General features: G+C 37.5%; 2 protein-coding genes and 1 pseudogene across 2 annotated transcripts; 1 reads left to right on the plus strand and 2 right to left on the minus strand.

The window, feature by feature from the left end:
- Positions 1-4500: 4500 nt before the first annotated feature.
- LOC121776694 lies at positions 4501-8773 on the minus strand (annotated as a pseudogene).
- Positions 8774-13807: 5034 nt separating this feature from the next.
- Positions 13808-18414, plus strand: LOC121776216 (ubiquitin carboxyl-terminal hydrolase 3). Its single transcript, XM_042173377.1, has 6 exons — positions 13808-14280; positions 15277-15393; positions 16530-16628; positions 16795-16974; positions 17096-17277; positions 17773-18414. Exons 1-6 carry the CDS (start codon positions 14164-14166, stop codon positions 18182-18184), a joined length of 1107 nt encoding a protein of 368 aa, XP_042029311.1. The 5' UTR covers positions 13808-14163; the 3' UTR covers positions 18185-18414.
- A 1040-nt stretch (positions 18415-19454) lies between these two features.
- Positions 19455-20186, minus strand: LOC121776695 (secreted RxLR effector protein 161-like). The gene is made up of 2 exons (XM_042173877.1): positions 19691-20186; positions 19455-19606 (listed from the first exon to the last, which is right to left on the minus strand). The coding sequence occupies exons 1-2, from the start codon at positions 20184-20186 to the stop codon at positions 19455-19457; spliced, it is 648 nt and encodes a 215-aa protein (XP_042029811.1).
- Between the last annotated feature and the right edge of the window lie 2091 nt (positions 20187-22277).

The raw sequence follows: 22277 nt of genomic DNA on the forward strand, positions 1-22277 counted from the left end.
AATGTGTATTATTAATCTCATAATTCCAATTTGTACATAAAGATGTCATTGCATGTATGATCAAATGCGATTCTCAATTTCGACAGAATTAATGTTTACATTTTTTCTAAAATTTAGATTAAAAAAGTATATATCGTCACATGTATAAACTACCAATGTTAAATTTATGATATTATTCATCCTTTTGAAAAAAATTCGAACTCTCATTATTTGCAATTTTGTTTGATTAATATTTATAGACGATGTATCGATAGCAATACTTTATTATACAAGTTAATTTAACATGTCAAATATGTATGGCTTTTTATGAATAAATAAAATAATATTGAAAACTAGTCAAATATACCACATATTATTGGAGTTTAAAGTTTTTATTATACCGTGTGGTCCATTTCTCATTATATTTATGCCCGAATAATAACTATATTACTTTAATTACCGCCATTTATTCTCTAATGGTCCAAAATTAGTGTCTCATCACTTATTGTCGTGAATCATGTTTTTCTGAGATTGTGGGGTATTTTTTGTTATTATCTATTTGATTTTTTATGGATATTCTAAAATTTAAATCCTAATTTGGTTTCTAAGAAGCGTGTAAGAGTGGCACAGGAAGCATCATAAGTCAAAAATCACTTTTATGGTAATAATTTGGTGAATACTTAAAAGAAAGATCATCTAATTAACAACTTTCCTCTTGACAAGAAGTCAAGAACTGCGTTTTAAAAGATTAGTACTACTCTACATGTGATCAATTCTTCCAATTTATATTGGATATATATAGTCACAGAGATAAATGCATATACTGTTATTACGATGTGAATTAAATCAGCAGTAATTATTTATTGTGTAAAATTATCAATATTTAAAAGGAAATCAAACACAAATCAAATATACACAGTTTTACAAAAAAGAAAATATTAAAAATGCTTAAATTCGATTTGATATTTCACATATAATCCTGAAATGATTAGATTCGATTTTATATTTAATTAGACGCCTAGTGGATAACCTCATTAATGTTTTGTACAACAACTACATTATCAACTTGTATATTACTATATACTTATAATAACTTTGTATTTTTCGTGCATAGAATACAAGTATACAAATAATTTTTCAATTATTATATATCGAGAATAGCAAATTTACAAAATATTAAAAAAAGTCTACATATATATTATTTTATTTATCTCAATGAATTCAAGAGAAAATTGAACTGATTGAGCTTGGAAATTCGTTAATTATTATTCCAATAATAATTTCATACTCCATATATGATGTGATGTCGCCTTTTTTTTATACTATTGATGATTTTTTGAACTATTTCTCCTCGAACTATAACAATTGAATCTATTTTTATTAAAACACTTTTTTACGGTTTGCCTATGTATAGTTATAAAATTATAGAAAATTATGAAATTTGAAAACGATCGATGAAGATTGAGATATTGCTTCTTAAACTAAGGTAGAGAGCTTAGTTTACAGATGATATCATCAACAAAATATTAAAAAATATAGATATTCAATTACTATATTTTTGAAAAAAAAAAGAATTGTGTTAGTGTCAAGTAAACAACTAATTTGCTTGTTGTGATGGTTTTCTAACCAATTCATCCAAATCTCCTGACTGTTACATGGTGATACACGCCAAGTAAATTTCTCTCCATTTCATTTAAATTTAATAATATTATTGCACCAAATTTTAATGTAGTCGCAGCATAGGTTGAAAATTATGGAATGCAGATGTAGCAAAATCAAGCGGTGGTGGCAGCTTGTTTCTGTTATTGTTGATTGGATTTCAGATAGATTGTTTTTAATGTTCGCCACTTGGAGACTAGCGGCGACGCCTAGCCGCAGGTGGTGGCGGACGGTGGCCAAATCGCAGCGACGGCGGTTCTATTCTCTATATATGGATAGGTGAACTTGTTTAGAGAGGGCATGCAATTTTTTAATTCACTTTTAATTTTTTGGATAATTTTTAATTTTTACGTTATAGTAATACTAAAAGATATTAGTGGTGGCAAATCGTGCGGGTTAGGTTGTTAACGGGTCAACTTGATAACAATCTAACACAACAATGTCGTCTTACTTGAATATAACCTATTATCGAAGTTCTTGAATCGAACACGAACTCAATCTGCTACCTTCAAACCCGACACGCGACAAACCCATTAACGACAAGATATGATATGGGTTGACACGACACGATACAAACACGGTAACTACCCTAACATGATATTACATGGTAAAAACCTGAACAAATAAACCTAATTTTCATGATTAAAACTTGATAATATACAATTAAACCTAATTTTTCAATCTTCTGTATATGTTATAAACCTAATAGAGAATAAAATTCAAGTACTAGCATTATTTTATATGTATAAAAAAAACTAAATTATTTTCAATCAAACCCAAACTCAACCAAAAATAATCAAGATTGAAGGGGTCAACCCGATAAAAATAAGAGCCTAAGAGGATTTGACCCAAACCATTAATTTCGTGTGTTTCTATGTCTAAGTCAAAAATAGATAATACCAATATTTACTTTAAAAACTAGGGGAGTAATTCATAATTAAAAGTTAAATATTAAGAGCATCTAAAATGGGCGCCTTATAGCCCGCCCTATCCTCCGCTACATCAACATTTCATCCTCCACCCTATCCATCTGCAGTGGGCACCCTATAGTTTTAACTACTACTATTTTGTATATGTTTATTTTTTTATGTTTGTAAATATGTCAATTAGCAAAATAAATATAAAAACACCACAAATTAAAGGTAAATCCTATTTTTAATATTTATTTTATGTTTGCAAATATAGAAAATCGTCGGGATTCATTCGTGAATTTTGAGAAAAATTGAGATGGGGGAAGAGAGTGGAGTGAAAGATGTGAAATGAAGTAAAAAAACGGTGATACATATTGAAGAAAATATTTTTTTAATAAATAAAATAGGAAAATGTGTTGCATCGTCCGGACCCCCGCAATGGGGCGGAGGATAGGCCAGAGGATGCAAAGATTGGCTGATAGGGCGCGGACGATGGGGGGAGCATCGTCCGCCCACCTACAGTGGCTGATTATAGGGCGGAGGATGCATCGGGCGGGCTATCCTCCGCCCCAGTGTGGATGCTCCAAGCAAGGACGTTAATTAAAGTCGTTAAGTAACCGTGTTAGGCCGATTAAGTCTATGCTAATTTCATCTTACGTATCTTTACTCTTTAGAGGACTTCATGTCTCCTTAAATGCAAAGAAATGGGACAATTAACACTAAACAGTCATATCTTATTAACTAACTCATAAATAATTCAAAATTAACTATGATTGATTGTTGGTTTAGTCTTGTACAAGACTCCAACTTTGTAATATCATATGCTTAACCTCAAATTTTTCCCAACTGTTATGACTTATGTTCCGGGATTAAGAATTTCGATGACTTGCTTAGTAAACACTAATAATGTATTTTAATCCTAATCATGACGAATTCAATATTAATGAGCTTAACGTTAATTGGTCATTTACTATCAAGCCACTGCGTAATTACATATTGTTTGCGACTTATGTGCTATTAATTTTATACAAAGATTTTGTCAAAAAAAATGAAGATCCATTTGGTTGATAGGTAAGAAAAAGGACAACCATGAGAGGTCAAACAATGACGACCCTAATTTGGGATATTATAATTGACCATAGGTTAAATCTAAGAAACATTGCCGGGGCAGATTGACCTCTAAAGTAAAAAAATTCGTTGCAAGATACCCTAAATTCCTGATTTTACCAAGTTGAACATTTTCCCAAATTGGTTTTAACGTTGACAGCATATCACACATTAGGTATATAATGTCATTGGGCAATTTGGTTGGAATATGATTACAAGTAGGGGTGTATGCAAAAAACACATTTTGATGGAGTGCTATTTTATAATACTTATAAGAGTAGCTTCAACTATTTACATTAAATTTAAACTCATTTTATGTATATGTCACATTCAAAAGTAATTTTACTCAAACCTCTTATACTAAACTCAAATTTTACACTATTTTTAAGTATATCTCTCACAAAATTTTTGCAGTAGCTCCATATTTTGATATTGTTCAGTTGAAAAATGCAAAAATAGGTTTGGATAATTGGAGAAGTTTTGTACACCAAAAAATGAAATTTAGCGCATGGTTGGAGATGGTCTAAAAAGCATACGAATGATTTTACCATTTTTATAACAAAATTTACAATTAAAATTATTTGGTGGGAGCTTAAGGCCCTAGTCCTACAAGGTTACAAGTTCAAGTCACCTCGTAACATTTGTGGTAAATTATCCAAATGTCGTGAGATTGAATTTCCATGACATTTTAGATGAAAGATTTAAACGTTCATCTACTCGTACACAGATTCAATACAATTATTTTATAAGTTCAGAGCATTGCAGTTACATTACAGAATTAATGCAATTAAGTCTGTTTTTTTCATGAAAAATTAATAGTCCATTTGACACAACTCTCACTATATATTGGCAAGCCCATTAAACTCGAATGAATCTTAAAAGCTATTCAAATTTTAAATAAGGGCTGTAGATTCAGCCATACATTCATTGAACAAGACCATTTTCAAGTCTAGAGTAGAGCAATCAAAAGTCTCTTTGTTCAAATTTTGGGCGGGTTAGCCTGAAAATCAGGCCGGGCCAAGACCCTTTGACAACTCTAGGACATTTGAATCAATATTGATGAATATACTACATTCACTTCATATCAATATCAAAAAGCTCTAGCATTATGCAGTTCTTCAGCTTCACAATCTGTTTCAGATTCTGCCCCAACTCAAATATCTGCTTTGCCTCCATTTCTTGTGGAGCTTTCTTGACAGCCTCTTGTTGATTCCTTCCTCTTGACTGTGAGCATTCGGGCTATCTGTTTTTAAAACCATAAGAACAGAGATGAGCCTAACAATGACACGGATAAGTCATAGACATGTATGCTGAGGTCAGGTGAGGGTTAAAAGTACAGGTCAAGAAAGCATTTTTTGGGAATATATCAAATCTTTTGCAAGTCATCATACATCTGTATCCCTTTCCTTCAAGAAGTAATGATCATAAGTACTAAGCAATAATGCCAGCAGCACCTTCTCGAGCTATTCAACCACATCACACAAGCAAAAGCACCATAGCAGGCTGTATCTCATAGTCATATTGCCAAAGTCTGTATGCATTTTACGTTATATCCTAGTTGGGTGTGGTATATACAGGGGAAGGTCAATAAACCTATCAAAATCAAGATAAGTTTCTTCTATTTGACACAATAATCTCACCATTGTTTTACTATGTTACTATCCAATTCTCTTAGTGTTAGGCCACTCTAGTACTTCTGAATACCGAGTAAACATACAAACGAAGAGGGGAATACACATTAGAAACATCAATACATTTTCATGTGCACAAAACATCTTGTACAAGGGTTATGCCTCAAGAAGCACCAAACAGTTAGTAAGGAACATAAATCCCCCATCAAAAAGAGAGGGGGCTTCAATGGCAATCATATAAGAGCATCCACAACGCGGCGCGGAACCGTCCCGCGTTTCGTTCCAGAGGAACGAAATGCCAGCGCGACGCGTTGCGGCACACCGTCCCGCCCCCGAACCGTTCCCATCTCGTCCAGTAACCCGTCCCTGCGAAACGCGGGACGGGCTGTCACGCCACGCGCCATGGCGACGTGGCGCGCCCCTGCGTCGTGCGTGACGCCCACTCGCCGGCCTGCGAGTGGGCGTCGTCACGTGCTAACGCAATAAATTTTTTTTTTTTTATTCGAATTTTTTAAAAAATAAACTTCATTTCACACACAACTACACATCTATTCCTCCTAAATCAACTTCATTTTCTCTCCAATTTTCATCTAACATCTCATCACAAAATGTCCGGCGACGGCAACTCCGGCGGTGGCGGCTCCGGCGGGTGGGCTCTCAACACGTTTAACGATTGGGAGACCATGTACAACACACTGGGTGGTTCCGGTTCGTTGACGCCGGGCACCCAGGGTTCGGCGACGCCGGGTGGGTACCAACCACCCACTTTTGACGTGGATGCATACGCTCGTCCCTCCACCCCGCGGTATTCGCAGGGATTATCCCAGATTCAGAAGGATTTCCCCGTTGAACCCACTCTGGGAGTAGGCCGAGGCGGGGGAGAAGGCCGAGGCAGGCGAAGCTCCAGGGCGGAGTCGGAGGCGGGCGAGGAGGAAGAGGAGGATCTAGGCCGGCATCCATACAACAACAACGAAACGATGACGGTGTACAACGCCTGGATCACCGTCTCGTATGATCCCGTCGTCGGGAATCAACAACCCAACAAGTGCTTCTGGGAAAAGGTCACCGAGATCTACCACCAGATTAAGCCGAAAGGGTTCCGGAAGCGCACATATAAGATGCTCCGCTCTCACTTTGGTGCATCTACCAAAGCGGAGCTTCGGGAGCAGACATTCTGAGGGCAGCTTTGCGCGTCTACAACCAGGACACCAGTAAACAATTCAAATATGTTGATATTTGGCAGGTCGTCAAGGACGAGGAAAGGTGGGCCGGCGGTGTCCGCTCCAGCTCGGGCTCAACCTCAAAGCGCACGAAGCACACGGCGAGTGGCCAATACTCGTCTGGTGACACCGGTGAGGGAAGCGGCGGACAAGAGGGTGCACCGCAGGAGTTTGCGGGCACGGCCTGCGATGCCGCGGTATCCAGCCGTGGGCGCCGTCGGCCGCAAGGGAGTAAGGCGGCGAAGGCGGCTAGAGCGAGGAAGGGCCGAGGCGAATCAAGCCAGGCGGGATCGGGCTCGGGGGAGGCTCGAACACCCTTATGGCGGTGTACATGACCGCCACAATGGCAGACACTGCCCGCTTCTCGCTCTCCCAATACCAAGCCTGGTGGAACGGAATTGTGCATATGGCAGTACAACTTGGCCTTCCGCCTCCCCTGCACCTCGAACTCATTCGGAGGATGATTCGCCGACGGAGTAGTTTTTTTATTTTCTTTAAATTTGGATTTTAAATTATGCAACATTTAATTTTTTAGGATTTTAATTGTGTGTTTTTTATTTTTTAAAATTTTAAGTTGTAAATTTTTTTATGATGTGTGTTTTTTAATGAAGTGTGTTTGTTTTAATTGAATTGGATTGGAAATAAAAATAAAAAATGAAATTGAATGAATAGTAATTTAAGGACCGGTTAAAAAACGGATAAGGAACGGAGGGTTGCAGGTTCCGTTCCTTAGTTAAGGAATGGAGTAAAAAAGTACAGTGGGGTCCGCAAATAGTTGTTTAAGGAACGGTATACCAACAGCGTTGTGGATGGCCTAACTAACACCGTCTAATTCACATCTTTTTAACCTAGCAACATCAGACATTCAACCACAGGTTTTTCTTTTTTTTCCTAAACCACAATTAACATTCCTCGAGTGTATTGGACTTTTTTTTTGTTCCGATTTTAGGAGAGACGCATGACCCTCATGCATCTCCTTTTAATGAAACGCATGATGGAGATGCGTCTTTCGTAGAGACGCATGAGGGACATGCGTCTCTCATTTTTTTCGCTTTTTTTTGAACGACGCATTAGGGAGAGACACATGAGGCTCATGCGTCTCTAAATACATACACTATACTGTGACACTCAAGGTCTACAAGTATAGTCACGTCAAGGGGGGCTAGGAAAAACGAAATACGGAGTCAACAAAGCCTGCCAAAATGGATAAGAACGGAGAAGCCCCATGCCCATGACTTGTTTGTAATTGAAGATATTGATGGATTAAGATCACAGAGCATTTCCAACCCATGCCCATGACTTTCTTATCCTCTTCCTAATTCCTATTCCTATCTATGCGCTGATTCTTCCATATTTCGATTTTCATGATTCATATTTTTTTACTTTTTTTTATTTTTTATTTTTTATTTTACAGGAATTTTATACATCAATCTGCACAAAACAATTTGAATTAGTTCGAAGAAGGTACGGAAGCTAGTTCTGTCAAGTGGGGCCGTCCTTGTCAGCAGATCTCAAGAATTTATCCATTTAATTGTCCACATACGCTCTTCCGACACTTCAAACAATCCTCTTCTCTGTTTTAAATCTTTCTCTCTCCAAATAACAATCATTAATGTTAATTGTGGTTCAGAACCAAAAAAACCCATTCAACCACCAAAATCAAACCTATGCACCAATATTTCTGCAGCATTTCAGTTTTAGGAAAATCACAGAGCAGCATTATCGTAATTGAAGATTAGACATTAGCATAAGAATCACATATTAACCCTAAATTCATGCTCCATTTCACAAACCCCTCAAAAATTGACAATAAAAAAACCCCAATCAAAATTGACAATTCAATAGGCAAAAAACAGCTGAAATTCAAAATTCCTTAAGCTTTTTTTACCCTTTTCCGCATTCGGCGAAAATCGCTAGACTTGAACTCATTCCTTGCCGATCGCTGGAGGCGGAGCATGAAAAGCTCCCCTTTAAGGTCGACAATCTCTTCATTAATCTGCTCGGTAGACTTCTCCCTTATCTCCTTCAGCTCCTCTCTTCGCCATCATCACCACCGACGAATAAGATGGAGAAGCGGCGCGGTGAGTAAGGCATGGGTGCGGTGCGCGATACGAACACCGTGGAATGTAGATGAAGAGAGCGGTTTGGCGAGGTTCGATTTGGCCGGGAAAATCAAGGTCGAAATTGAGAGGCTCGTTATCTTCTCTGGCGCTGCTGGTCTGTTGAAGATAAGGCTGTTTTTCGTATTGCTCTGTTTAAGCGCGAGTTAGTTTTTCTTCTAGCCTCTCAATTGTCTTTTCCTTCAAGTTTTGCCCCTTAATTTTACATAAATACCACTATAGTCCCCTTATTTTACATAAGTACCACTATAGTCACTTTGCTTCGTTATTTCGACCGTGAGCTCCAATTAATCAGTTGCAGCCGCTAGTGGAGAATCTTAAATTGCACTTGCATGATTCCAAGACTTTAGATATGGCATGTTTTGAATTACATAACATGTGAATTGTGATCTATTACATATTTTATACATTTTGATTTTTTTACAGTGTTTGTTGAGTGTTTAGTGTCCAGACCTATTAAACCAACTCAACAGTCTACTGATAGTCAGCGGTCGACCACTGACATCTTGCAGCCCACTTCAAAACGCTTCTTTACGAGATTTACGCCCAACATCCACCGAGCTCGAGACAGCGATCGTTGAGCCTGATGCGAAGAGACTAGTGAGCAGTCGGCGGACATATTGATTTCATAATTGATACTCCCTCTATCCCAGCTAAGATTATATTTTTTTTAATTTGTCTTAAATAAGACGCATTTCTATTTTGGGTAACTTTATCTCTAGAGTTAATACATCCAAACCCTTTTATCCTGCTCCAATTAAAATATTCAACTCTCTTTTTTTCATATTTACAACCACATTTTTTCTCTCCAATTAAACACATTAACCAACAACTCCTTAAATCTCATGCCAACTAAGAAATATGTCATTTTAGCTGAGACGGAGGGAGTAGTAAATTAAGTAGCTAGCAGTAATAACGGGCAAGAATATACTTAGGCCCTTCTTGATATGATGGAATGAAATCAAGATAGAAATGGAAGGAAAATAAGAAATGATATTCATTTGTATGCCTACTCCGTTCTCCCATCTATTTCATCATATGAACATTCAATTCCATTATACTCTAAATTGCGGAATAGAATGGAAGTATTAATCATCATTTCATTCTCTTATCCCTTCAATCGTACTAAGAAGGGCCTAACATATAGAGAATTTGAGAAATTAAATAGATAAATAACTTTCTCTTTCTTTGGACTTTCCATAAGTCAAATTTTTTCTCTATCTCAGATTTTTATTTGCAGGTTTTCCATATCTTGGGAAGAGGAGGCTGCATAAGGAGATCATGGATGGAAGCTCCGCCTGGAGCAGATGTTAACGCAGCTGACGGAGAACTCACATGCTCAACTGGTCGCACTGGCCAGACTGCTGGAGGCTATCCGCAACCAAGCCCCTGCCAGGCAACCACCACCTCCCTCTACAAGCTCTCCTCCACCCCGGCGCTCCACTTTCAGGCATCCTTCGGCATCCCCCGGTCAACCCTCACGGAAGCACTAGTATACCACCCCCTGAACTCAGCTCATTTCAATTTGATACAATTTATGTTTTTATTTTGGTCTGTAATATAACTGATATTCTGTCTCACTTTCACACTTAAACCTTTGTTGGGTCTAAGTGTGAGAAGATTATGCATGTTGTCTTGGTTGTGACTGCCTATATGTTTTTCGTTATTGTGTTTATTTTGTTTTGATTGATATGCTTTGATTGTCGGCACTATCCCCCACTTAGCCCAGTGTCTGGTCTAAGTGTGAGAAGTTTTCCTTTGTTTGTCTGTGCCGTTGCCTAACCCTTTTTCCCTGCATCAAGTCCCTCGATGACGAGTTCATATGCAGTGGGAGGGGGGAGGGTTAGCCTCAATTTAATCAAACATGTCAAATTTATAAAAAAAAATGCAAATATCAATTAGTAATAATTAAGACAGTATGCATACAATTGGATAAATGAAAGACTTGATTGCTTTGGGAAGAGTAAGAAAAAGGAATCAGTATGTTTACGTGTAGAAACTTGATTGCTAAAGCTTGATCAGTTTGAACGATGCAAGTATGATGGAAATGCTCAATTTTAAAATCATATGTGAAGCCTCTCTATATGTGAGTTATAAGCCAAAGTAGAACACTTTCTACTATTTTTACAAAGAAAAAATTACGAGAGGCTGCTCTTTAATGTTTAGATGAAAATTGCACAAGTAGTAAGGACTAAAGGCATTATGACTTAACCATTTGAGCCTTTTCTTCTTTCGTTTCATGAACCCGCCCCATCAAACAAGGCACCCCCTAGTTAACCGCATTGAGCCCATATACACTCTTACCCGTTCTTTTGAAACCGAAACCCACATCCTTATACTTTTTTACAAACCCATGAGGAAAAGGGGTGAGTGAGATGAATCATTTCAAAAGAAAAGGGGTATAACGATAGAAAGTCGAAATAAAGGGTAGCCGGGTTGAGCAAGTCAGTCAATCAGGTTGATCAAGTCAAGAATCGAGTTGTAAAAAAAATGTTAGAAATATCAGAAAAAGAAAGTTTAAGAAAAAGAGGGCAGGGAAAATTTATAACCTGACCCAGTAAATCGAAAGTTAGGGAATAAGCCAAAAATTAAAGGCTAGATGTCGCAACTTGACCCAGCGAGATATTTAGAGGCAGAATAAATAGTACAGTTTGATCCAACAATTTTGTTCAGATCTTTGGTCTCTTGACTCATGTTTTTTCTTTTTCTTTTTACCATTTATAATTTTAACTTAGAACCCCTAGGACCCTACCTTAATACATTACTTCCCTTAAGCCTCATCACACCCGAAACAAAGACCTTAAGGAACTATCTTGTGCACTCCGATTCGATGTATTAAACTTGTGGCAATACTGAGTGAACAGTCCTAACATCTCTGGTGAGAAATGAATGACTGAGCGAATCCAACATTTGGTTTTTAATTGAGCAATCTTGACAAACTGACACCTTGATCAAGTGAACGCGAAAGGGAAGAAACATAAGCTACTGGAAAATGGATTGACCTCGACCTCGGGTAAGATTGTTGAAAGTTTATTCGGTCTAATGCATCTATGTGAATATGTGTTTTTGTTTTGAGTCTTGTTTTCTTCGTCTTCTTTTACTTTCTTGGAATGAGTAAACCATAACTGAAATTTGCCTTATCTTTTTCTTTTTCTTTATACTTGGGGACAAGTATGTTTTAAGTGTGAGCAGTTTGATAAGACATATTTCATGCATTGGTTTAGGGGTGTATGCTACTTGATCAGTTTATTGCGCAAAGCAAGTGTTAATTGTGCAGGAATGCCGCTTGACCAAGACAACAAGGCCAAAGCTGATCAAGTTGGTACAAAAGGCGAAAAAGGCCAAAAATCGAGGAAAATGATCAAGGGGGTGATCAAGTAGTTAGGCGGGGACCACTGGTTTCTAGAAGAAGGACACGTGAGGCTAATGAGCTGGATGGTAATCATCATTCTGTTATCAAGGACGATGTTCTGGAAGGGGACACGTGCTGAAACGCAAGACGCAAGGACGGAGCTGAGTCAACATTCTGTTATTGAGAAGCGACGCCATTCTAGAAGGAAGGCAAGTATCAATCGATGAAACGCTCGATCACAGTGTGAGCGAATATCTCTTTCGAGATCGTTATCCTGCTGGAGGTCAGCGCGGCGAGCTAATAAATAGAGGATGAGCCACCATAATTAAAAATCTTCTTTTTAGCCTCTTCCTTTCAGTTTTCTTTTTTAGTTTCCAGTTCCGAAGGTAGCGTAGTAGAAGAAATAGTTAGAGAGAGAGCGACCGAAGGGAGCGCGACAGAATACTCAATATCTGTTTGGCGCCGTCCCAAGTTTCCAACCGAGAACTCCTCGGCTTTACTCGCTTTCTTAATTTCCGAAGTTGATAGCTTAGTTTAATTTCGTAGTTAAAGAATCAATCTTTTTGTATTCCGCATGTTCACCGCACTGTTCTGAGCTATAAAAGTCGAAGTTATTTTGTTTTCGTCATCTTGTTTACTATTCCAGTTCAGTTTCGCTTTTAAGTCTTCGATTAATTGTCTGAATCTTTATTATGTTGAATGGCAAAGTGTTTGTATTTTTCGTAGCATTCCTAGGTAGTTAAGATTTTATTTCCGCATGTTGCTTACTTGATCCATTAAATTGTGTCAGCATAATGAGTGGCTTGATCAAGTAGATAGTTTACATTTTGCCTAGCGTAAATCCAGTAGCTTAGAAACTCCCAAACTAAAGCGTGGTAGCAGCCGAACCTTGTTCACTACTCACACACTCGATACACCGGTTTCTATGTGGGATCGACCCCATTCTTGCCGCTTTACTGTTAAAGTTGTGCGAGTTCGGGAGTTACAAATTACATTGGTGGCGAGCGAGAGCGAGAACGCCTTGATCAAGTGGCAACGACAATTGTTAACTGATCCATCCGATCGGTTATCTTCTATATAACCTAATCAAATCCGAATCGCGCCCGCAGATCCCAACCACATTTCTACCAAGTCAAATGAGTGAAGAGGTGCCCAAAGTTAGACGATGGACAGGAAAAATTGATGGACCATCACTACTTCATGGACGTTGCTAAGGTGACCTCTCTTTGTACTCCTCCCTTTTGTTTTCTGCCTGAGCTGTAGGTGGTGGAGTCTTGTGTGCTGCTTTTGTTGGCTCTGTTTGTTTGTTCTTGTTGGTCTATGTGTTTTGGTTGCCGTAACTAATTTGCTTTTTTTTTATTATCTTAGACCAGATTGTTTTTTACTTGCTCATCCATTTTACATGTGGTTTGAGCGTTTACTTTATCGAAAATAAAATTGATAATTTCAGTGTTACCGGAAGAATAAGATGGAAAGAGTTGAGCTGTTGATATGAGATCCGTGAGCCGATTAGGAAAATTTTCGACAACACTTATGGGTGGACGGAGGGGGCAGTCAAACCCTCTCATCCCTATCTCGACCCAACAACTATTTGAATTCCATATTTCGTATTAGTAAATTTCATGTAACAAAATTTGATTAAGCACATTAAACCTCAATAATTCATGGACAAAAAAAAAATTTATTGTTACGATTTACTGATTTTATTTGAAAAATATATTCACAATATGTGAATTTATATCTGAAATTCACCACTTAATAAAAGAAAAATAAATAACAAATCGTGATAATTATGCATTTGGTAAAATAGAATTAAGGAAAACAATGGCGGTGTATTCCATCTATAGATAGAGAAGATGATGGCGAGCGCTGATTAGGAATGCAAATAGCAAAAACTGGAGTGCAGATAGTGCCTTTCCATTTCAATCACATTTTCGTCCTCGCGATCTTCTTCATCACAATTACCAGATATTCCACTTTTATTCTTCCTTTTCCACCTCCTCCTATCCATATCTGATATCCCTAATTTCATTCCGTTTGCGCCATTTTTTCCGAGCTACAATTCGGTTGTTGGGTGTTTCCATCGCGCCTATCAAACCCTAGATGTGCGGACTCGCAATCGAATCTCGCTTGCGGAATAGATTATTCGGAGGGAGAGGGAGGATGGGATGAAGTGAGGGAAGAATGGGTGCGGCGGGTTCGAAGCTGGAGAAGGCATTAGGGGACCAATTTCCGGAAGGCGAGCGTTATTTCGGTGTCGAGAACTTCGGCAACACTTGCTACTGCAACAGCGTGCTTCAGGTTGTTGCTCCCTCTTGAACCGATTAGTCTTAATTTGAGCTGTGGATTGTTTGTTGGTGATCGATTTGAGAACACGTCAAGGTTGCCCTTTGCTTGTCTATTGAATCTGATTGTTCAAAGGAGTGGATTGTTTAATTGGGATGGAAGAATGTGGATTATTTTCATTGTGCGGATGAGTTAACAATTGATGGTGGTGAAAAAAATGTGATTATTGCATCCCTTGATCAACCTGATTGTCTTGCCGTGGGAAAATAGATTTGGTTGAAATATTTTTTGTGGTTAAATCTGGCTTGAAGGTTTTAATCGTTTACTCTTGATTCGATTAGTCCTTGTTTGAGCTGTGGATTGTTTGTTGGTGATCAATTTGAGAACACACCAAGTTTGCCATTTGCTTATCTATTGAATGTGATTATTGGAAGGAGTGGGGTTGCTTTATTGGGAAAGAAGAGTGTATGTTTGGAAATATAGATTGTTTTCATTAGATGAATGAGTTAACAGTTGATGGTTGTGAAAAATGTGATTTTTCACATCCATTGATTGACCTGATAATTGTCTTGCCACGAACAAATAGTTCTGGTTGAAATATATTTGTGGTCAAAATTTTGTTTGAAGGTTTTAATTGTTTACAGTTAGGCCCAATTCTAGTTAGATTTTATTGTTTCGTTTGCTAGATAATGTATAGTATATGTTTGTTGGTGAATACTGTCAAGGACTCAAGGTAACATGTTTGAGGCTAAGAGCCAAACGATGAATAACAAATCATCTTATTTTACTTGCAGAAACTTTGATTGATGCTTCATGCTTTGTTAGACTATATTTGTAGTTGATAGCAAATAGTTTTACTTATCTGGAGGACAGTCGTAGTTCAATTATTTTGTATTTGATGGAATTAGTACTCTTTTATGTAATCAATTTGATAACATCGTCGGGAGTGAGATTTCAATTTGGGTATTCACAACTTATTCTACCGGCTAAATTCTGCTTCTTGTTTTGTAGGCTCTTTATTTTTGTGTTCCGTTTCGTGAGCAGCTAATAGAATATTATTCCAATAACAAAAATACTGCTGATGCTGAAGAAAATCTTCTGACGTGCTTAGCAGACTTGTTTTTGCAGGTATGTTTCTGGTTTTTTAAAATGTTGAAAATCAGTTCACTTATTGAACCTATATATCACATCGTTGGACTTTATCCCGAATCTATCACATTTATGGACTTATGTTTCAGTTATAGTTTCTCCATGTGTTTGGATTTATTTTAATGGCTATCAAACTTAGTATAGTTCTTACTTTGATCTTGGGTATAGAACTTAGAAAATATGAAGGAATGAAAGTCAGTTTGTAACATGATCTGCTTAAATTAAACATAATTTAAGTGTTCATATTTTTTGGGGACAAATGCTAGATTGGTGTACAATTCTTATGGTAATTGGAGATCCTAATACCAATGCTTTGTATCAGATTCATTCACATGCTTCTAAAGTCTTTTGTTCAGCTTTGGAGAGACTTCCAGCAATAAAATGAATTGATTGGTGCAAATTGTGTTTGATACTTTTATAGAATCATATATTACAGACTATATCACAATTCTAGATGATTGGTATTGGATGGGAAGTCTGACCATTCAATTGCAAGAGTCCCTAAGTTAGTCCCAAATTTTGTGGTTGACACATGAGTTGTTGAGGATTTGTTGAAGGAATCCTAGTGTTGCAGAATAATTACCTAAAGCGGCAATTCTCAATTGAAAACTCATCGAATCTGTCATGATGGTTATCAGATAGATCATTATTTACATATTAAGTTTGGCCACCAATTTGATATTATCATTTTCTAGGTTTGAATTCAGTTCCTAATCTGATATTGCATTTCTGGTAACTGCTAATGCCGTATATTGAATTAGAATTTGAAAAACGGTCTTATGTTTTTTACTGGGTTCTATTATCTTTAATCATTAATACTTTTCTTTAATCTGACATCTCCTGCACAATCTGCAATTAAGATCAAAATTCCTGAATTGTAGACCAATTTTCACTTGTTGTTTGGTGGGATTTGTGATTTTGATTTCTAGATTAGGCACTTTTGTAGAGAGAATTCTAGACCGATATTTGGTTGAGTTTAAGTCATTCCATTTAATGAAGTGTATCATGAATTGAATCGACCGACATGCACAATAATTTTGATGTTGCATGTTTGGACCAAGATGCATACATGTATACATCATTCATCATACAATTGCGCTTGATTTTACATGCAGATAAGCTCACAAAAGAGAAAAACTGGTGTTCTTGCTCCAAAGCGTTTTGTACAGCGACTGAAGAAACAAAATGAAATTTTTCGCAGTTATATGCACCAGGTATGGTAATAATTTTCCGTTGGAAGTATGCAGAAACCATAGGAGCATATCAAATCGCAGCGAGATAGTATTTGTTTATGCTTCAAATGAGTTTCCTACTTGGTTCACAAGCTTCTTAGTCAGATTATATCTGCTACTGCCATAATATATTATATATTATGTACAGGATGCCCATGAATTCTTGAACTATTTGCTAAATGAACTGGTTGACATACTGGAGAAAGAGGCACGAGCTGCTAAGAGTGATCAAGAAATTTCTCTAAAAGTTGCCAATGGACCAACAACTATATCATCGAATGGTCTCACAAAGGAACCTGTTGTTACCTGGGTACACAAGAATTTCCAGGTGTTTGTTTCACCATTTACTCTCTAATCATATAAACTCTGGGTTGATTATAGTTGCACCTGTTGAAAGTCTTGGAATGCAGTTCTTTTGTCATTTATATGTTGACTTTGTTTTGCCTCAGGGTACATTGACAAATGAAACAAGGTGTTTGCGTTGTGAGACAGTAACAGCAAGGGATGAAACATTTCTTGACTTGAGCCTTGATATAGAACAGAACAGTTCAATTACAAGTTGTTTAAAATTTTTTAGCTCCACTGAAACCCTAAATGCTGAGGACAAATTTTTTTGTGACAAATGTTGCAGGTTAGTTGTACTTCTCGATACCAGAAGAAGTGTTAATTTCTCTAATATTCGATATGTGTTTTGTTAGTGGTTTATACTGATCGTGCACCGGTATAATGAGTTTAAAAACTTCCATTGAGTTCTGGAGTGCTGTTGTTGTATCGCTGAAATTCTGTTTTCTAACTTGAACATCCAGACTACTAGTATTTCTGAAGATGTAACAAAGAAAGTCATAAAAAATAACTCCTATAAACTGACTGTTCTAGCCATTCAATTTGTGCCTAATTGCTTGTGGAAGTCTTGCTACCTCATAATTCGCTTTTAAGGATTACCTAATTGGATAAAATATCACACAAATTTAACCAGTTATGTTTGAGCTTTCTTTGCACATTTATAATTTTTTTTGGTGACTTATTTGATGTGCAGGTGTTATAGTGGCATTGCACTCTGATTTCTTTTAGTCGTTATATCCTTGCTTTTTGTTAACTTTGGAACATATATTATTGCAACGTGCAGCCTACAAGAAGCTCAAAAGAGAATGAAGATCAAAAGGCCACCTCAAATATTGGTGATACATTTGAAAAGATTCAAGTACATCGAACAGCTGGGGCGGTACAAGAAGTTGTCATACCGTGTTGTCTTCCCACTTGAGCTAAAGCTCAGCAATACGGTCGAGGATGCAGATGCTGAGTACTCTTTATTCGCTGTAGTTGTCCATGTAGGAAGTGGGCCCAACCATGGACACTATGTCAGCCTTGTGAAAAGTCATAACCATTGGTTATTCTTTGATGACGAAAATGTAGAGATGATAGACGAATCCGCAGTGCAGACGTTTTTCGGATCAGCACAAGAGTATTCTAGTAATACAGATCATGGATACATCTTATTTTACGAAAGACTCGACGCTGGCAGAAGCAACACAAGCTGAGAGCAGGAGTCAGGTTTTACCTTTCTTGAGCACATTGCATTCAAGTTTCTTATTTATTCATCTTCGTTCTTGATCCTTACCATTCCCTTGCTGCAATTTGATGGAAAATTTTGCTTATGTCTAGCAGATTGAGATGTAATGGTATAGGGACAGTTGTATTCTGACAATAATAGGGATTAGGGGAAGATTTAATGTAAATGGTTATAAAATGTGCCTTTTGGATTTTGTTAGCGCGTATTGTTGCACATCTAAGCTACGGTTGGAGCTGTTGTTTCGCCAAATGTTTCATGATTAGGATTAGGGATAGGGATAGTGCTTCTTATTGTTGTTCAAATGGAGTATATCTTTAGAACCAATTCAATATCAAATTTAAACTTATACTGGTATGCTACACTGCTAGTTATATTTCTAATGGTGTGTTGGAGTAGAGGAGACAAATCAATCCAATGTCAATCATAAACTTTGTTCTAGTTATATTTCTAATGGTGTGTTGGAGTAGAGGAGACAAATCAATCCAATGTCAATCATAAACTTTGTTGTTTTCTTATCCGTATCTCCATCTACTAATTGAAATTATTTCTTACGAGGTTGATCAATCGCAAATCTGTGCATATATAAAAGGGGAGTTTTGGAGAAATTTACAAGAGTGACATTTCAATTAAAAAATATTTATTAAATAAAATTAATTTTTCTTAATAGACAATAATTTGAAAGGTCAAGACATTTATCATCAATTTAATTTATGAAATGATACAGAAGAAAGCCAACGAGCAGAATTCCAAGGGCTTCTAATATTCTATAAACTTGGCTTTATGGTGATGGTTTTGCAGAATCTTGGATATCTCGTGCTCAAGAAATTGATGAGTAATGCAAGTTGTAGAAATTGAGAAACCAAACACACATACTACGAGATTGAGCTACACACACAAAGCTCACTCGAGCAACATGAAGATATACCAACTGACATGAACATAAAATGATAAAATCATGAAAAACTATGAACATAGAATGATAGAACCAATGAGAGAAAAAAACAGAGAAATTTTATTTGAATATACTCAATCAATGATTACATTCGGTTACATCACGCTTTTATAGCTGATCAAACAAGAAGGGAAAGAAACTAGAAAGTGTCAGCTCATCCATAACTAATTATTTAACTAACTAACTAACTGGAAAATATCTTCCAACGGTCACCAACGGCTTCCAACGGTAACTTGTTCTCGGCTTCTCACTTCGAGCTTTGTTTGATGTATTTCAACACCCCCCTTCAAGATGGAGTGTATAAGCTGTAGAAACTCATCTTGCTCAAGATCTTCTCAAAAGCAGTAGCACCAAGAGCCTTTGTAAATATATCTGCCAGTTGCAAGTCATTCTTGATGTGCATTGGTTTGATGATTCCTTCCAAATACTTTTCCCTCACTGTATGACAATCTATCTCTATATGTTTAGTACGTTCATGAAAAACCGGATTCACACTAATGTGCACTGCAGCTTAATTATCACAAAAGAGAGGGACTGCCTTCTCTACTTTTACTCCAAAGTCTTTTAATAGTGCAATAGCCCAAGTCACTTCACAAGTTGCTTGAGCCATTGCTCGGTACTCAGCTTCGGCAGAGGATCTAGATATGGTTTGTTGCTTCTTGGATTTCCATGACACCAGTGAAGATCCAAGAAAAAGGCAGTATCCAGTCATAGAGCGTCGAGTATCTGGGCAAGCTGCCCAATCAGCATCTGAAAAAATGCTAAGTGTTGGTGTTGCTTTGCTAGAATAGAACAGCCCATGACCTGGTGTAGCTTTCAAGTATCTCAATATCCTCTCACTTGCTTCCCAATGATCAACACATGGATTTGATACGTACTGACTTAGTTTATGCACAGCAAAAGTGATGTCGGGTCTAGTAATGCATAAGTATAGCAGTCTCCCTATTTGCCTTCTATACTTAGAAGAGTCTTCCATCGCATCACCCGCTTGCTGTTGTAATTGTTTTGAAGGATCCATCGGCACAGAAGATGGTTTGGCTAGTACTTCAGTGAGCTTCAAGTACCATTGTCGGAGGCTGATTGTTGCAATCCGAATTTGGCTAGTACTTCAGTGAGCTTCAAGTACCATTGTCTTGATGCTTGCTTCAATCCATATAAGGATTTATTGAGCTTGCAGACCATTCTAGAGCCACTGTGATTGCCCTCCTCAACAAGAAGCCCCGGAGGAATATTCATATAGATCTCTTCTTTGAGATCACCATAAAGGAAAGCATTATTTATATCCAGATGATAGAGAGACCAGCCATGTATAGTAGCTAGAGCAAGGATGAATTTGACAGTAGTCAATTTTGCCACGGGTGAGAATGTGTCTAGAAAGTCAATGCCTTCTAGTTGAGTAAACCCCTTAGCCACCAAATGAGCCTTGTACCTTTCAACAGTGGCATCTGGTTTAAATTTCACTTTGAATAACCATTTACAATCTATAGGTATTTTGGAAAAGAGCTTGAAAAGGGGATATATTGTTGGGCAACACAGAAGATGGGGTTCTGTTTATGAGGTAAGATGATGCAAGAATGCAGTCACCCCAAAAGGTATTAGGCAAATGAGATTGAAAAAGCAAACTTCTTCCCACATTTAAAAGATGTTGGTGTTTCCTTTCCACACGAGCATTTTGTTGTGGAGTTTCCACACAAGAATGTTGTATGACTGTACCAAAGGAAGAATACAGATCTGGAAGATGAAACTCAGGTCCATTATCACACCTAATGGCATTTATTTTTCTGGAAAACTGAGTATGTATAGTGTTGAAGAACTGTGTGAGGACATTCTTAACATCCGATTTATGTTGCATCAAAAAGGTCCATACAAATCTGGACTTATCATCAAAAATGGTAAGAAAGTATGAGAAACCTTGTGAGGTACAAGGAGAGAAAGGTCCCCATATGTCACAGTGTATAAGAGTAAACATGTCATCAGCAATAGAATCTGATGCATGGAAAGGCAGATGCTTTTGTTTAGCTAAAGGACAAATCTCACATAGTGAGTGAGTTTTATTTGAGAAAGGAAGAAAAGATGACATGGACTTGAGCTTATTAAAGGATAAATGGTCAAGTCTTCTATGCCATAGATCAACAGAAACAACAGAGTTTATAAAAGGAAGGGAAGAAGGAGTAGAAGAACCTGAGGAAGGATCAGGCTCAACATCAAGTGTGTATAGGTTCCCCATTCTTTTACCCTTCCCAATCACAGTCCCCGGAGAAGTTTCCTGGATAGTGATGGAGTCATGAGTGAAATTAACAAAGCATGATAAAGATGAGGTAAGTGAACTGACAGAGATGAGGTTAAAAGTGAAGGTGAGAACACATAGAATTGAATGAAGAGTGATGGTGGGAGTGAGATAAACAGAACCTATGTGTGTGACAGTAGCTGTAGCACCATTTGGTAAGTTTACAGATGCATTATCAATTGGAGATGAAGATGTAAACATAGTAATGTCACATCACACATGATGAGTGGCACCGGTATCAAGTAGCCACAATGAAGTATGAGAAGAAATTGAAGCAATGAAAGGAGAGAAAAGAGTAGTACCAGTGAAAGGAATTTGTGCGACTGAATTGATAACTGGAGAATTGTTTTGTGCGCCCGAAGGAGGAGGTGGAGATGATGTTGATGGAGCTGAGATGGCAGCAAGCTGTGACTGCAACAAAGATATTAACTACTGACACTGATCAGAAGATGGCAAAGATGGTGATGAAGGTGTAGAGATAGCCTTATCAGTGTTTTCAGGTAAGTAATCATCCACATAGTTTACTGATTTTGTAGGCAAAAACTTTCCTCGACTTCTTCCATAACTCTGAGGAAAACCGTGCAAAGAAAAACATCTATCCACAGTATGATTATTTCTTCCACAGTGAGAACATTGCAGCCTGCCTCGGCCATAGTTCATAGAAGCTGCATTGGCATATGGTTGCTCACTTGCTGTAATTGAAGTAGATGATGGTAGACAACCTTCAATACTCTTTTGTCTTTCATCTTGAACAACCATGGAAAAAACCTTGGAGAGTGAGGGTAATGGAACAGTAGAGAGAATGCTGGATCTGATATGAGA

This window comes from Salvia splendens, chromosome 18, assembly GCF_004379255.2.
Source record: "Salvia splendens isolate huo1 chromosome 18, SspV2, whole genome shotgun sequence".
NCBI lineage: Eukaryota > Viridiplantae > Streptophyta > Magnoliopsida > Lamiales > Lamiaceae > Salvia > Salvia splendens.

What these genes read in the sequence shown, in the direction of transcription:
- LOC121776695 (XM_042173877.1), bottom strand. Translation starts at nt 20,186, where the DNA reads ATGGATCCTTCAAAACAATTACAACAGCAAGCGGGTGATGCGATGGAA. An exon ending in GAAGGCAGTCCCTCTCTTTT is followed by an intron (nt 19,607 to 19,690) that starts GTGATAATTAAG and finishes ATTGTCATACAG; the next exon opens with TGAGGGAAAAGTATTTGGAA.
- LOC121776216 (XM_042173377.1), top strand. Translation starts at nt 14,164, where the DNA reads ATGGGTGCGGCGGGTTCGAAGCTGGAGAAGGCATTAGGGGACCAATTT. An exon ending in TTCGCAGTTATATGCACCAG is followed by an intron (nt 16,629 to 16,794) that starts GTATGGTAATAA and finishes TATTATGTACAG; the next exon opens with GATGCCCATGAATTCTTGAA. An exon ending in GGGTACACAAGAATTTCCAG is followed by an intron (nt 16,975 to 17,095) that starts GTGTTTGTTTCA and finishes GTTTTGCCTCAG; the next exon opens with GGTACATTGACAAATGAAAC.